We start from the raw sequence: 15,138 nt of genomic DNA on the forward strand, positions 1-15,138 counted from the left end.
CTCCTGCTGCTGCTCCCCCTCTGGTGGGTGCTCTCTCTCTCTCTCAAAAAAAAAAAAAAAAAAAAAAAGGCTCATACTGTTTTATGGCACTACTACTTGTTTTTGTTTAGTTGTTTGTTTAGTGACTACATCTCCCACTAGACACAGGATCTGGACTACAGAACAGAGGCCGCAGCTCTCTGGATCCACAGGGCCTAGGTACTGAACACCAGACAGATACACAGTAGGCACACAATTATTATTTTATTAAAGGAATAAATTACAGGAAGCAAAGTTTAAGCAAAAGGAGCTCCAGAGAATTCTGCTTTACTCTATAATATTAAAAAATAACTAACGTTAAAGTAACACAGTATTGGTAGACAGCTTTTAGTTAGGTAGGACTTGTTCACTAAGGACGCTACATACCAAGCACAACACTAGGCACTGGAGACCCAATGATGGAAGACAACTGTCTCTCACAAAGTCTTCCTTGACTATTTTGTCTCCCATGCCTTCTCCCCAGGAGAATTATTATCCACTCCTTTGTGGTTAATCTCTCCATAAGTAAACTTCTTTCTCCTACTAGGGCCTTCACTCTTTGAGGACAGGAACTGGGCCTTCATTGGCTTTGGAGATGCCAGCAAGTCTGCTAAGTGAAGAGCAAAATGAATGAATAAGCAACCTATTCCTTGTCTGTTAAGAATTCCACTGAATGGAATACTGATATAATCAAATGGTATTATGACACATTTTTAAATAGAGGGTGCCCTCTAATGGGAACTAGAAGGAAATAATATCAGAGAAAACATGACAGAACAGGTGACACGTGATGGATGGATAAAAATTTGCTAGAATGGAGAAGGATATGAAACACATTCCAACTAAACAAAGAGCAAGAGAGCAAAGGCATGGTGAAGAGAGCGAGTGGCCTGTGTACTGGGAATACTGAGTTACTTGTATAACGGATGCTGTACATTGCCTTCACAGCCCCAAATCACCTCGTAGGGTGCACTGAACTTCTAGAAGCTGAAAACCACATTTCCCAAACTCCCTTACACTTGGTTTGCAAAGCTAGTACACCTGGTGAATTTGAGGATGTGTGAGTCCATGCTCCTGCTGCCTTGGCTATTTCTGCTGGTAAGTCTGATCGTCGAGACATTTCAGTAGGGGTGGTAATTAAGTCTCACTGTTCAATCCCTACTTTGGTGTGGATTGTGGTCAGAGCAGGTGGCACTTATTTTGCTGATAAGGCATATAGCTGAGGCAATGTGGTCTTACAGTCAAAAACTACATGCCAGCTTTCTGACTGCGGCAGAGATAAGGGCTCCTTTGGTAAGCCAGTCCTGAGATGGTGTCTTGGGAGTCATTTCTAGGAGTTGAGAGTTGAGGCCTTTTCAATGATCGTGTAAGGACCACACACCCTGTGTTAAATCTCCTTCTACTGATACTGTTGTCTGCAACTGAATCTGCCTGAGATAATCTACTGGCCCACTGGGATAAGCAAGCAGGGTTTGTAGGGGTGGCAGTGGGAGATCCAGCTGGAAAAGTAAGTCAGGACCAGTTGGGAGGAACCTTGCCTATCAGGTCAAAGAGGTTAGACCTCAGTCAGTTGGTTATGGTTAAACATCAAAAGTGTTCATACAAGATAGTAGTGGTCTGTGTTTTAGAAAAATTAACAGAGACAAAGGAAAACCAAACTGAAAAGGCAGCAAATTCTATAAATCCAAGGTGAACTAGAAAGGAACTAGTAAGACTAGAGGCTGACCCAAGTCAGTGGTTGGCCACATCTTACCCCTGGACTGTTGGTGTCCTAGCTGGAATAGATACAGCATTTAAGACAGGTAGAAAGTGTTATGACACAGCCAGGTTAGGCCTGAGGGAAATCATTAACAAAAGAGGACAGACTATTTACCCCATTCCTTCTTTCATCAACATTAGTTCTCAAAGCCCATAACTGAAAAATAACATATTCTCTGTATTTATTTTTAAAATGCTGACCTTCCCCCCAATCTTAGCTAGATACAACTGAAATATTGCATAAATTCTGATAAAGAACACACAAGAACATCTAACCACTATCAGCATTTAGGGAAAGAACATCAGATAATTGAAACAAGACAGCCAACATCTTGTTAAAGTGTCTATGACGGCAATGTCAGAATACTTAGACGGAAGTAACAGAATCTACTCATTATTTTAAGCAAAAAGGATTTGTTAAGAGGTATTAAAGAGTTTTCAGAATCTCCAAGAGGGCCAGAGGATAAATTCCCATGCCATACTACTAAGACTGTCACAGTGAAACACTGCTCTTGCTGCCACCTGCTGTCATCACTGATCAGGTACAAGTCTGGCTGCTAAGTGTCCACAGAAGTAAGTGTCAGAAGTCAGTGTCAGCAGGAGGCTAATGCTGCTAGGCTTACAAGTAGATGCAAACAACCTATACAGTTACTGCCTAATTTTCATACTGCATCCAAATTCAATACTGGTTGACAGAGCCTTGGTCACATACCTGCACTCTAGCTGCAAGGGAGTCTGAGAGTAAAGGCATTCACTTAGCTACTGTGATAGGAGTCAGTCCAGTCAGGCCAGACAGGCCAGTTGGGTGAGCCAATGACAGAACCTGCTGCAGGATTTCTAGACAAGTTCTTCAGGAAGAACAATCAACTAATACAATAAATAAAATGAATGGGGATTTGTAGTCTCTTATCTTAGTTTTGATTCAAATCCAGAAGAATGTTTATTTACCAGAACTCCCTTAATCAGAAGCTGAGATGAGAATTCTTTTACTTAGATTGCGCTGGTGTTCCCAAAAACTCATCAAGTAATATTCAACACTGTTACCTCTTGAGTAGAAAAACTCAACATGGTCCAGGATTAGTTTCTTCCCATGGGCTCCCTTTCATAAGAATGAAAAAAAGAAGAAGAAGAAAGAAGAAAGAAGAAAGAAGAAGAAGAAGAAGAAAATTACAGGTTTTGTTTTGGTTTGTTTTTAACAACATGCTCAAATTCAGGTCATATAAGAAAAATAATGGCAGGGCACCTGGGTCAGTTGAGCATCTGACTTCGGCTCAGTTCCTAATCTCATGGTCCTGGGATCAAGTCCTGCATCAGGCTCCCTGTTCAGCAGGGAGTCTGCTTCTCCCTCTGCCCAACCCCTGTGTTCTCTCTCTCTCTCTCTCTCTCTTTCTCAAATAAATAAATAAAATTTTTAAAAAGAAGAAGAAAAAGAAAAATAATGGCAATAAAGGTGAGTGTGTAAGATATACAGCAATGATTTTCAGGAAACCAGAATACTCCATGGGTTGTTGCAATCTGACTTTATGAATTAAGAGTAAATTCAAAGAGATCACTTTTCCAACTACCTTATGTACCTAAAATTAGAAGAAAAAAAAAAAAAAGAAGTTTGGCCTTAATTCTCCACTATGTATTGAGTTTTTTATAGAGCAGGTCATGAATAATCTAAGCAACAACATAGTAACTTCAATACTTATACTTCTAAAATGCCACTGAAGAAATTGAATTTAAATAAAAAATTTTAAAAATAAAAATTCAATTACCAACCCTGTAAAAAATGAAAAAATACAAAAAATAAAATGCCACTGGAGAATAAAGTACTCTATAAGTAAGCATCTATTGAGAAAATATAACTTTTCTGAGCACCACTGCACAAATAAAGCTTCTCTGAATGAGACAGAATAAAAATGACTTACCATGTATTATCTCCAATAGTATTATTTCACAGTGTAATTTGTTGTACTAATTTAATAGAAAGCAAATCTTCAAAAGAAATTCTATTCTGCTATTCAATTTTTCTTTTGATAAAATAAAGATCTTCAACTTTTATCAAGAAACAATGGCAATCAAATGGAATTTCTATGTATCTCATTACTTGCAAATATTTATTTCTTCATAAACACCCAGATATTTTAATAAAAGCATGGAATATTAATTTCCTCTACAGTTTTTTTTTTTAAACTAGAGAGCTATCATCTTGGATGGAGAAAGTAATTTGCTTCCATTTCAATACATGAATAATTTAATTTTGCAAGGCTAATATGACATTGTTTACAATATCTTTCTTATTGTCCATGATACATGGACCCCCATCAGAAGATCAGCAGGAGAGCAGGAAGAAATTTTGTAAGCAATCTTTGAAAACAAGCACAGTGTCTGCAGGTTATTACTAGTTTTTCCTTGTACTTCAGAAAGGACACTCCTCCACATACACCTAGTGGTTTCTAGCAAGGCAGCTGGAGAAAGATCCAGAACACACTGGCCATATTTCCTATTTCCTTCAAGAAATCAGATAGGGTTGATTAGTAATGCTTTTCTTCACATTTATATTGCTGAAATGTTCTATCTTAAAGAACAAACAGACAAAAAACAACATTCAGAGTCATGTGTGTCTGTGACAGTGCACAAGTGAAAAGCTGGCCCTTTTCACCTTGAGTTCAACTTTTTGCAACACATACATGAACTTCAATCAGGTCTCTTTGACCACTGTGTGAAGAACAGATTGTGAATGGGCAAGTAGAAGTAGGAAGTTAGTATCATGAACTATGCCAGGAACGATGGCAGCTTGAACTAGTGTTGAAAAGAGAGAAATGGATGGATTCAAAATAGATCTTGGGGGTGGAACAGAAGATTAGATGTGGGATGGAAAGAAAGGCAGGGACCAGAGAGAACTCCACTTTTTCCCCTCGTAGGTGCCTGGGTGGAAGCTGATGATCCCATCTACTGAGAAGGGAAACCCTGGAGGAGGAATGGTTGGAGGCGCAAGGAACCCAGACATCTATGGGAGGAGTCTATTAGATGTGGAAATCTCACATGGGTAGCTGCATGAAGCTCAGAAGAGAGGCCAGGGCTGGAGATTAAAAGAACTTGGAAATGAGCATACAGAAGGTACTTAAAGCCATTGAATGAGAGCACTTAGAAGGCAGGCACACAAGAGAACAGATTGAAACCGATGATTCTTCCTTAGAAAAAGAGGAGGAGGATCCACTGCAGGAGCCAGAAGTGGCTGAAGAAGTAGTTAAGGGAGGAAATACTTTTGAGGAAGGAAAACATAGTAGGCAACTCCACAAAAAATGCTAAGAAGGCAAAGAAAGAACCTGAGCATTGCATCTGGCTACATGAAAGCTTGGTGTAGCGGAGGGCTAGAAATTCAGATTCTGATACATGGAAAGTCAAGAGGAGGTAGAGGGAGCAGAAAGATCAGATATAGACTACTTGATTGCTAAGTTTTGCTGTCAAGATAGAAAAACAGGTGAGTAGTGAAGGATGCATGAGGTCAAGTAGTTTAAAAAAACTGAAATAAGTCCTTAGAATTTCCTTTTTCAAAAAACGTTTGGTTTTTCTTCAAGATCTCTTAATTTGTTTCTGAGTCCACAAGCCACTGCAGATCCTCTTTTAGATTCACATTACGAAACAAGATTCAACAATCTGGGTTAATGAATGACAATCTTCAGGCATAAAGTCTGGGAATTATTTTCTGAATTAATGAGTTTCATTAATCAAAAAAAGAAAGGGCCTCCATTCCCCCCAATTCTCCCCCTACCCTGCATCCTTCCATGACCTCTCTGTACAACATTGGCAGACACCATCTTTCCACCAACTAACAATGGCTGGATTCAAATTCTGAACATTCCTGATTTGAGTCACCCATTTGGGCAGAAGGTACCCATCAAGGCCATTAAGGAAAGTCAGCCTACCAAGTCTTTCCATTTACCCAGCATTTTTTCTATTTATGAAGAAAAAATTAAGGTGAAGGGGAGCAGAACATTAATGAGAATTTTTTAAGATAAAAAATAGCTCCAGGAATAGAAGACAATAGACTGAGAGAGGAATCCTTGATGGGTTTACGAATTTGGAATCAAGAATATGAAGTATTAAAAAAAAAAAAAAAAGAACATGAAGTACTACAACAGAGAAGTAATTGAGAGTCTGAAATCTCCAAGGACGTAAGAATGGAAAGTCCAAACCCATGTCTAATGCTTTAGGTCCAGCCTGGTGCCAAATGGCAGGACTGCTCCATGTGTTAAAAGCACAATATATCCTTTAGGGAAACAAAAGAAAAATAATAGCGAGAAGCAAAAGGTGCTTCCTGTGAGCTGAGCATTTCATGCACAATATCTCATTTAACTCACATTATAGCCCTAGGGTTTTGGACCTTTAATTTTCCCCATTTTTAAAGTTGAAGAAATGGTGGCTCAGTAAGAAGCTAAGTAATTTCCAAAACCCAAAAGCATGCCAAGTAGTGCGACCTCTGGGAATACCTAAGGCAGGAATGCGCACTTAGCAAAGCAGAGAACTGAGCCGCACACAGATTCAAACGAAGCAGGAGAACTAAAAGCTAAAATGAAGCCTGGACTTTAACTTTTTATTGGGTACAGAAACTGCACAAAATATATGTGTGCCACCAAGTGAATGCCCATGTCACCAATACCCACATCAAGATGTAGATGATGACCAGCTCGCGAAGCTCTGTTCATACCCTTGCAGTCACTACTATTCCCATCCCGAGGTGACCACTACCCTGACACAATCAACAGAGATTAGTTTTGCCTGGTTTTGAATTTTATATGATTAGAATCATACTTTCTGTGTTTGGCTCATTTCACTCCACATTATGTTTGTGAGATTCATCCATGTGATGCATGTAGTAGTTAGTTTGTTTATTCTTACTGCTGTGTGATGAAGAGAACACTTATCTGTTGCATTTTTTTTTTAAAGATTTTATTTATTTATTCTTGAGGGGGGGGGTGGGGCAGAGACACAGGCAGAGGGAGAAACAGGCTCCATGCAGGGAGCCCAACATGGGACTCGATCCCAGGTCTCCAGGATCATGCCCTGGGCTGAAGGCAGCGCTAAACCACTGGCCACTGGGGCTGCCCATAAATGAATAATATCTCAAAAAAAAATCATATTTTGCCATATACAGCTCCCACTTCTCTTCCTTCTTATATAGGACGCCTCCCTGCTGTCTTTTTTACCCAGAACACCTATGACATATGAAACTCATTCCAGTGGGCTTACTATTTTTCTCCTATTTTAATTATAATGTTTTTCAGTAAGTATATTTCTTTATACTTTTCCTCAAGTGCTTAATTTTTATTCTTTTTTGTTTAAAAATAAAAACAAAAAAGGTTTACTTTAGGTTACTAATTTTCCTCTGCATGCAGTGTTGGCTACATCCCATTAGTTCTGAAATTTAACTTTCTCTCTATCACTAGTTCCTAAGGAGTTTGCTTTTGCCTTTAAATATCTTCTTGTCTTTCTTCCTTTTATCCGTAATACTAATGAATTTTAAAATAACCTGACATGGTCTTAAGTTGAATAGAATCCATCTTTTAATATCCACAAGAAGTCTGTCATTCTTGATGCCTTTTTTAGAAATTGCTCCAGCATCTATCCTGCCTCTTTGCACTTAAAGATATGCTTCAAAAGGTACTATGCCCTGTCGTGTGGGTAAATTTAGCTTGTCTTTGCTTTCCAGTATTTAAACAGGAAAAGCAAATTGAGCCAGCTGTATAAGTAGTACCAAATCTCTGTCTCCCTTCCTCTGTCTCCTCCTCTTCATCCTATTGACACAGGAGGCCAAGACAAGCTCTGTGAGGCTGCACTGGATTTTGTACAGATAAGGATTCCTTTCATAGTCACATATTTTGGAAACTTTAGTTAAGTACAGAGGAAAAAAAAAAAACACCACGGAACACCAAAGACCATACAGACATTTAGATAACCATTACAATTGTACTCAACAGCCCCAGTGTGAGATTCTGAAGCTGAGAGGGAAAAAGTGCAAAACAAAAACAAAAACAAAAACCAAACCAAACCAAACCAAAACACACTAAAAACAAAAAACAAAAAACAAAAACCCACAACTTTTTAAAATCTGAAGTGACAAAAGAGTATATGAGGCTTATAAGGCTTGTCACACCAAGAAAACAAATCCCCTCATTTACATCCATGAACAGAAGCTAAATTTCTAGCTCACATTAAATGGCAAGTCAGAGTGCAGCAGGATTACCAGTGTCCAGACATTTGCTGAGGGTATTTCCAAATGAAAAGTAGAAAGAAATGGGTACATACTAGGACCCTTACCAATCCACTTAGGAAACTGAAAACCCAAAGTGAAAAGATCCTGGTTGGCACTACAGTGTGACAAATACCAGTGAGAGGTGCAGAGGCTGTGAGCATTTAACACACCAGAACAGAAAGAAAAATGTCAGTTAATAGTTATTGGATCTAGCCAAGGTTCCAGGCGAGCTTGACATGCATTAACCCATTTAAAGTTCATGAAAATCTTATCAGTTAGGGAATTACCATCTGCATCTTAGAAATGAAAGAGCAGAGACCCAAGGAAGTTAAGTGACTTGCCCCACGGCTGGTTACAAATTCTACTGGTAAAGCCCAAGTCATCAGTAATTAAAAAGCCCCAAACAAGAACCAATGAATAAGATGCCAGATCCTGCTTTTTATTTATTCACCTTATAATTCCTCCCCTGAGGAACACAGGCCATTTTCCAATTCACATTTTGTAATTTACTGGGAACTGGTAAATTGTATATCTAAGACTCAGATGAGAAGATTATGGGGAGAAAAGCAAGTTATCTGACATTATTATAAGGCTTCATAAGTCAATATAATTTCGCACAATTACATGATAAGCCTAAAATATCAAGATTGTGTTTCTGCTATTTACTTTTTAAAAATATATTCCTAACACTCCAGGAATAACTGGAGTAAGAGAGAAAGTGAAGGACAATGGTAGAATGGAGAGAAAGAGCCAAAGCTTTCCATTCAGAAAGAAGAAATGTGAACACAGAAGAAAAGAAACAACAACCAAAAAAAAGCAAAGCAGATCCGGGTTAATAATTGTGCCAGGTTTTAGGATCAAGGAAGAAAGGAAGTGCAGTGTGACAATTTAGTAGCCAGCATGGCATTTGAACACTACTGCATGGATTTGCTCTCATACTAAGTAAATGTTTCTTTGGGTTTTTTTTTTTTTAAGATTTATTTATTTGAGAGAGAGAGCATATGCATAAAAAGGGAGAGACAGAGGAAGAGTGCATCGCAAGCAGACTCCACACTGAGCACAGAGCCCATCACAGGGCTCAATCTCATAACCCTAAAATCATGACCTGAGTCAAAACCAAAAGTCAGTCACTTAACCAACTTTGCCACCCAAGTGCCCCTACGTAAATGTTTCTTTCAAAAAACAAATCAAATCAAAACAAAACAACAAATATGCTAAGATACAGAAGAGAGATTGGCCTTAGAAAAGAAAATGTAGACAATCTCTGAATGATGAAATTAATATGCTAATCAAATAAAACTCATTTCCAAATTAAGGATTACAGTTTAGGATTATACTTATAAAATAACTAAAGCAAGCAAGCAAGCAAAAAAAAAAAAAAACAAAAAGCAAAAACAGAAAACCTGTCAGATTTTTTTTTTTTAAGATTTTATTAGTTATCCATGAGAGATGGGGGTGGGGCATGGGCAGAGGAAGAAGCAGGCTCACCATGGAGCAGGGAGCCAATGGCGCTCAGTCCCAAGAATGCCGGATCATGACCTGAGCCAAAGGCAGATGCTTAACTGACTAAGCCACCCAGGTGCCCCACCTGTCAGGTTTTAAAACTTCATTGGCAGTAGTGGCCCATCGAGTCAGTAGCACTGTCTTTTTAATTTTCATTCTTTGACCAGTCATTAAAAGAATTATTTACGAGCCTGCTATTTCATGTTTGAGAGGAACAAATGTATAATTTATGATTTTTCCTCTAGAAAGATGTAGATAGTCGTCACTTAATTCCTATAAAGGTGAGTGATTATGTACAGTTATCAGCTCTGTTAATTTCTGACTCAATTATTATCATCCTGTACAGAAGCCACTGTTCTAATATTTCAAGCCAACTGATACCAAGCCAACTGTGTTAATATTTCATATAGATAAATTCACCACATCGGCAAAGCACAGCCCAGATTTAAGGCTTCTGCCTATCCCGTACTGCATAAGAAAATAAACGGCTTTTAGAATTGCGATGAGAATACAGTATTTCTTAAAGGATGTCAAATCAACTCCTCTATTTTCATTAACAAAAACCAAGTATATTTCAAGCATTTGGGCTTTGAGGAGGCCTTAGACCAACAGAAGTGCTCTCACAAAGACAACATTAGAAAAACAGTGCAAAAAAGAAGTAAACATCTCAGATGTCCCTTTATACAACACTTGGAAAAACGGAGAATGAGCCTTTGATATTCTACCAAAAACAATCTTCATTCTTCTGATTTATTATTGTTAAGTGTCCCTGGACAAAGTCAGCATATAATATGTATGATCAGCCTTGATTTTTTCTCTGGAGGCCTTAGAAGCCTGAGACACACTTAGGGCATGCCTTGTATCAACTATGATGCTGCAGACATCAGGGAGACATCTCAGATCAGCCAGAAATAAGGACCCCTTGCAGCAGTCAGAAGGGGCATTCAAGTCTAGTGTTTTCAGACTTGGTCCATTCAATATCAAGGTCCACTGGAAATCAAGCATTCCTGATGGAAAGTTCCCCAAACCAAGAAGTTCCTGTACCCCAGTCCCTTTTTTTTTGTTAGCGTAGTATTCTTCTTCTGCTGTTTCAACAAATTACAATGAATTTGGCACTTAAAACAATACCTGATTATTATCTCACAGTTCTGTAGGTCCAAAGTCCATAAGGCTTCGGGGGGGGGGGGGGGTCCTCTGGTTAAGATTTCACAAGCCTAAATCAAGATGTTGACTGGCCTTCTATTTGGGGGCTATGGAAAAATATCTGCTTCCAAGCTCATTCAGGTTGTTGGCAAAATTCAGTTCCTTCTCACAGTTTCATAGTGATCCCTTCAACTTCAAGTCAGCAACACACCGAATCCTTCCCAGGCTTAGAACCTTCCTGACTCCACCTTTGCCAGCAGCGGGGAGAAAGCTCTGTTCCTAGAGGCTCCTGTGATTATATTAGACCCAACTGGATAATCCAGGCTAATCTCCTTTTAAGGTCACTGAGTCTTAACCTTAATTATATCTGCAAAGTCCCTTTTTGCCGTGTAGAACATACTGGTAGACATGGCAGCAGGGGGTAAAAATCCTCGGGGCCAAAATTTTACCCATCAGGGTTGGCAGAGTAGAGTTTTCCATTATTCAGACTCCTCAATGCCAGTTAAGAATCAGACCATTTCACCTTGATAATCAGTTATCAATCAATCATTAGTTGTTTATTTGTGTTTTTCTTGAGTGAGTTACTATTTTAAGTTTGCACCACCATTCCAGGTAATAAACACTATATCCCTAGTCCTGAATACCTATCTCTGGTTGACAACATCCATATCACATACCCTTATAGAATATCACATACTGCATCCTAAACATGATTTTCCCTGGTAAAATCCAAATTATTTTATGATTTCTTGGCATAGTGACTTCTCCTCCCAAGGCAAATCATCTTAATTGAAACTTTTTGCGCATTTCAACACTTTAGAGATTATTTACAGAGAATAGCTGGAAGGAGGCACAGTGTCCCAGGTGTGAACAGTTGATAACCTTATACATGGGTAGGGTAATGTTTTCTACTTTGTTTCTAATACTAAGCCAGATGATACACCAGAATCTTCACATTTTTCATAATTTTTTTACAATTTTAAAGTATTAATGAATTAATTCAACCAGCTAACATTTATGTGATCCTTAGTATCAAGGACAAGAAAGAATGGGTTCCCTGCCTCACTGCCTAGCACAAGAAAACTGCTGTATGACCCTGTGGCAGGCAGCGCAGAGAAGTTAAGACCAACTTTGGAATGTTACTGTGGAGGACTTCTATAGGAGATAACATCTGAACTTAGTCCTGTCAGTCCAATCAAATGTTAGGGTGATGATGCACTAGGGGAGAAATAGAGATTCCTTCTAAGTAGAGGGTCCTGGTACATACAGAGAAAGAGGAACAAAAGTCGAGAATCTAGAAGAGAGATTGGCTAGTGGGACCTGAGGCTTAACAGGAAAACAGAAAGGCATCCTTTCACGAAAGGGCTCATCTCCATCATGGTAAGTAAGTTGACTTTATTCTAAAAACAATGATATGGTGAGAGGACTGTGCAGTATTTACCACAGAAGAAATCACATTCTGAAGAGAGTCTGGGTAGGTCCAGCGAGCAAGGAGCCTAGACTCGAGGTGTTACGAGCCTGAAACGGGGAGGACAGATGGGTTCCAGAGCATATTAGAGAGGGAGAATTGACAGGAAGTGTAGGAGAAGGGGAGAGAAGGGGACAGAGGACTACCGGTTTCCCCCCACATTCTAGGCACCTCATCTCATTCAATTCTACAGAATCACCCCATCAGGCAGGCAGGGCAGTCACTTGTATTTCTTAGTTTGGGAAAATGGCTCAGAGTGTGTAAGTGGCTTTCCCAGGGTCAGTAAATGTAGACTCAGGATCAGAAACCCTCTCTGATTCCCAGGTTGAGTCTTTCTGCTTCATGTGCAGAAATTTTACTCATAGTTAAAAACATCAAGGAGATGTCGGCTCATAATCCTGAACGGGCATTTTAGTAAGATTTCAACTGGTCATGAAAATGGTGGGTCTGTCATCTTCATTTTTCTGAGCTGAAAAGACAACCCTCTAGGTCAAAGTTCTTGTAACTTTTTTTTTAAGATTTTATTTATTAATTAATGAGAGACAGAGACAGAGTGAGAGGCAGAGACACAGGCAGAAGGAGAAGCAGGCTCCATGCAGGGAGCCTGACGTGGGACTTGATCCCGGGACCCCAGGGTCACGCCCTGAGCTGAAGGTGGCACTAAACTACTGAGCCACCCAGGCTGCCCAGTTCTTGTAGCTTTTAATAACCATAACAATTCACAGCAATAAAGGAAAGGAATCAAGCCCCTAACACAGCTAAGAGCTCAATCATTCAACAGATATTAATAGAGCAGCTCAAGGTATATATACTCTGACATAAGGTCCTGAATAACCAGCTTGTTCTCATGGTGTCTAGTACAGACAGAAAAACAGTGACCAAATTGTATGCATATTTACAAAGAAAATGGGGAACAAAGGTTATAATGGAAATAGAATGAACTGCATACAGGGGAACCCTAGAAAATAAACCAGCAGATCTGAAAATTTAGAACAAGGGATGAGAAGACCAAAGGAAGTAAAATTTCAATGGAAGTATTTAAACAGATGTTAAACGGAAAAAAAAAAAAAACCCTCATATTTAAATGGTCTGCTAAGAGAAAATAATGCATACTTCTAAAGATAATTTTACCAATTTTCTTTTCTTGTCCATTATCAACTGCCCATTCACCAGACTATGAATTGGAGTGGTGGTGGTGGGTGTGTATTTAAACCCAAGGGGAAGAAAGTGCTTGGATAAGGGGTGTGTTTCTCTTTATGAGTACATCCTCAATCTCTTAGTCAAGAAAAGTGCAAGGCCTTCAGAATGGGGCTTGAGAGGAACCAGGAAGGCACTGGCCATTTCCCTGAGTGACCTTCTACTTCAAAGGCCAAGAAGGCACCTGAGAAATGTACCTCCCTCCCTGTCACCACAATGTTTGACTTTCTAGAAATACATTACTTTTCTCCTCTCTACCAGCTTCCCACTTGTAAGAATAAGCTATTTATGAAATCAGTGCATTAGATTTTTCTATCCGGCTGTTACAGAAAATAAGACTCTGAAAGTTAAAAGTCTTATAGGCAATGCTCTGCTTATTTCCTACATATTTGCAGCTAAATATAGAAAACTCCATTTTTATATTTTAAGTGATCCTCAAAAAAGCCCATTCATTTTCAGGGGGATTGATGTTTAAAGTCCATTTCACCTGAACTAGGTTACATATTACATTTCATGCCTTTAATCCACGAATATCAACTGTAATTACTTCTTGGTCAAGCTAATGGGCTAGGTCTCCAAGAAACTTAGAATCTAGTAGGGAAGCCAAAGCACCAATCACTACCACACACAAAAAAGTAGTACATTCCCAAAGAACATGTAAATCACACTTAATGAGAGGACTTTTGCTATTCCTTATAACACACAAAGCTCAGCAAAACAAATATATGCGTAAGAATAAAAATTGAGCTGCTTATTAAACATGTGAGTGAGATTTCTAATTTGGATAGGCTCCCTACTGCTTTGATAGGCTCCCTGTCAAAAAAGCCACGGGGATCAATTTTCCAAAATCCCAACCAAAACACTTAACAAACCTATTTAGTGAAGACTAAAGGTACATCTCGGTAGCTGCATTAAATCCACAGGTTGCTACCTTTTTTTTTTTTTAAAGATTTATTTATTTATTTATGATAGACATAGAGAGAGAGAGACAGAGAGGTGCAGAGACACAGGAGGAGGGAGAAGCAGGCTCCATGCCGGGAGCCCGATGTGGGACTCGATCCCAGGACTCCAGGATCGCGCCCTGGGCCAAAGGCAGGCGCCAAACCGCTGAGCCACCCAGGAATCCCCCAGGTTGCTACCTTTAATGCCAAAATGGGTAGAATGATCTTCATTCCCATTGCAGAGAAGACAAAGGAATCCCGTTAAAGATCACATCTTCTGTGAGCATCAAACAAGAACATGACTCACCTGGGACTCTTTCTTCTTCCACCAGAGTAAAGGATTTGACAGAGCTTAAGCCCAGAGCCCTGTAGCTTAAGTAACAACCCCTCTTCTCTATGGTTTAGGTTTGGCCTAAGATTGACACCTAAGATTGATTGATACAGAGAAACTGCCAAGACTCCTCGAGCTTTTCCTGCAAGTGAAATGTAGTTTTGAGTAAATTTGTGGAACCATCACTTACAGTTTTAAGGGTTCACTCTGGCCACTGGGTTGAAACAGTCTGTAAAGGAGAATTAAGGTAGAGGCAGGCCAGGTGGGACTCAGGCAGGTAGGGGGCAGGGGTGGTGTGGAAGGTAGTTGGATTATGGAAAAGATTTGAAAAATTGAGTGAATGGGATTCTCTGACACACTGAATGTGGGGAATGAAAGAAAACGGAGGCGTATATGACTTCAAGGTCAACTGGAAAGATGAATTTGCCCTCTAACTGAAATGAGAAAGGCTGCTGTGGAAGAGATACGGGGGGTGGGGGGTCAACCGTGAGGGGGACAAGGAGTTTTGATACCTTCATGACATCTACAAGACATCAAG

At 39.4% G+C, this 15,138-nt stretch overlaps 1 protein-coding gene across 6 annotated transcripts in view; it reads right to left on the bottom strand.

Moving 5' to 3' along the window:
- NHSL1 (NHS like 1) overlaps positions 1-15,138 on the bottom strand; it is a 151,169-nt gene that overhangs the window by 84,515 nt on the left and 51,516 nt on the right. Inside the window, exon 1 of one of the 6 annotated variants that reach the window (XM_077894485.1) lies at positions 406-613. The exons of the other annotated variants lie outside the window; for them this stretch is intronic. Coding sequence (XP_077750611.1) covers positions 406-541 — 136 coding nt within the window. The 5' untranslated portion in view covers positions 542-613. Of the gene's footprint in view, positions 1-405; positions 614-15,138 lie in introns of those variants that run through there. 6 annotated transcript variants of the gene reach the window in all.

Source organism: Canis aureus, chromosome 1 (assembly GCF_053574225.1).
Source record: "Canis aureus isolate CA01 chromosome 1, VMU_Caureus_v.1.0, whole genome shotgun sequence".
Taxonomy (NCBI): domain Eukaryota; kingdom Metazoa; phylum Chordata; class Mammalia; order Carnivora; family Canidae; genus Canis; species Canis aureus.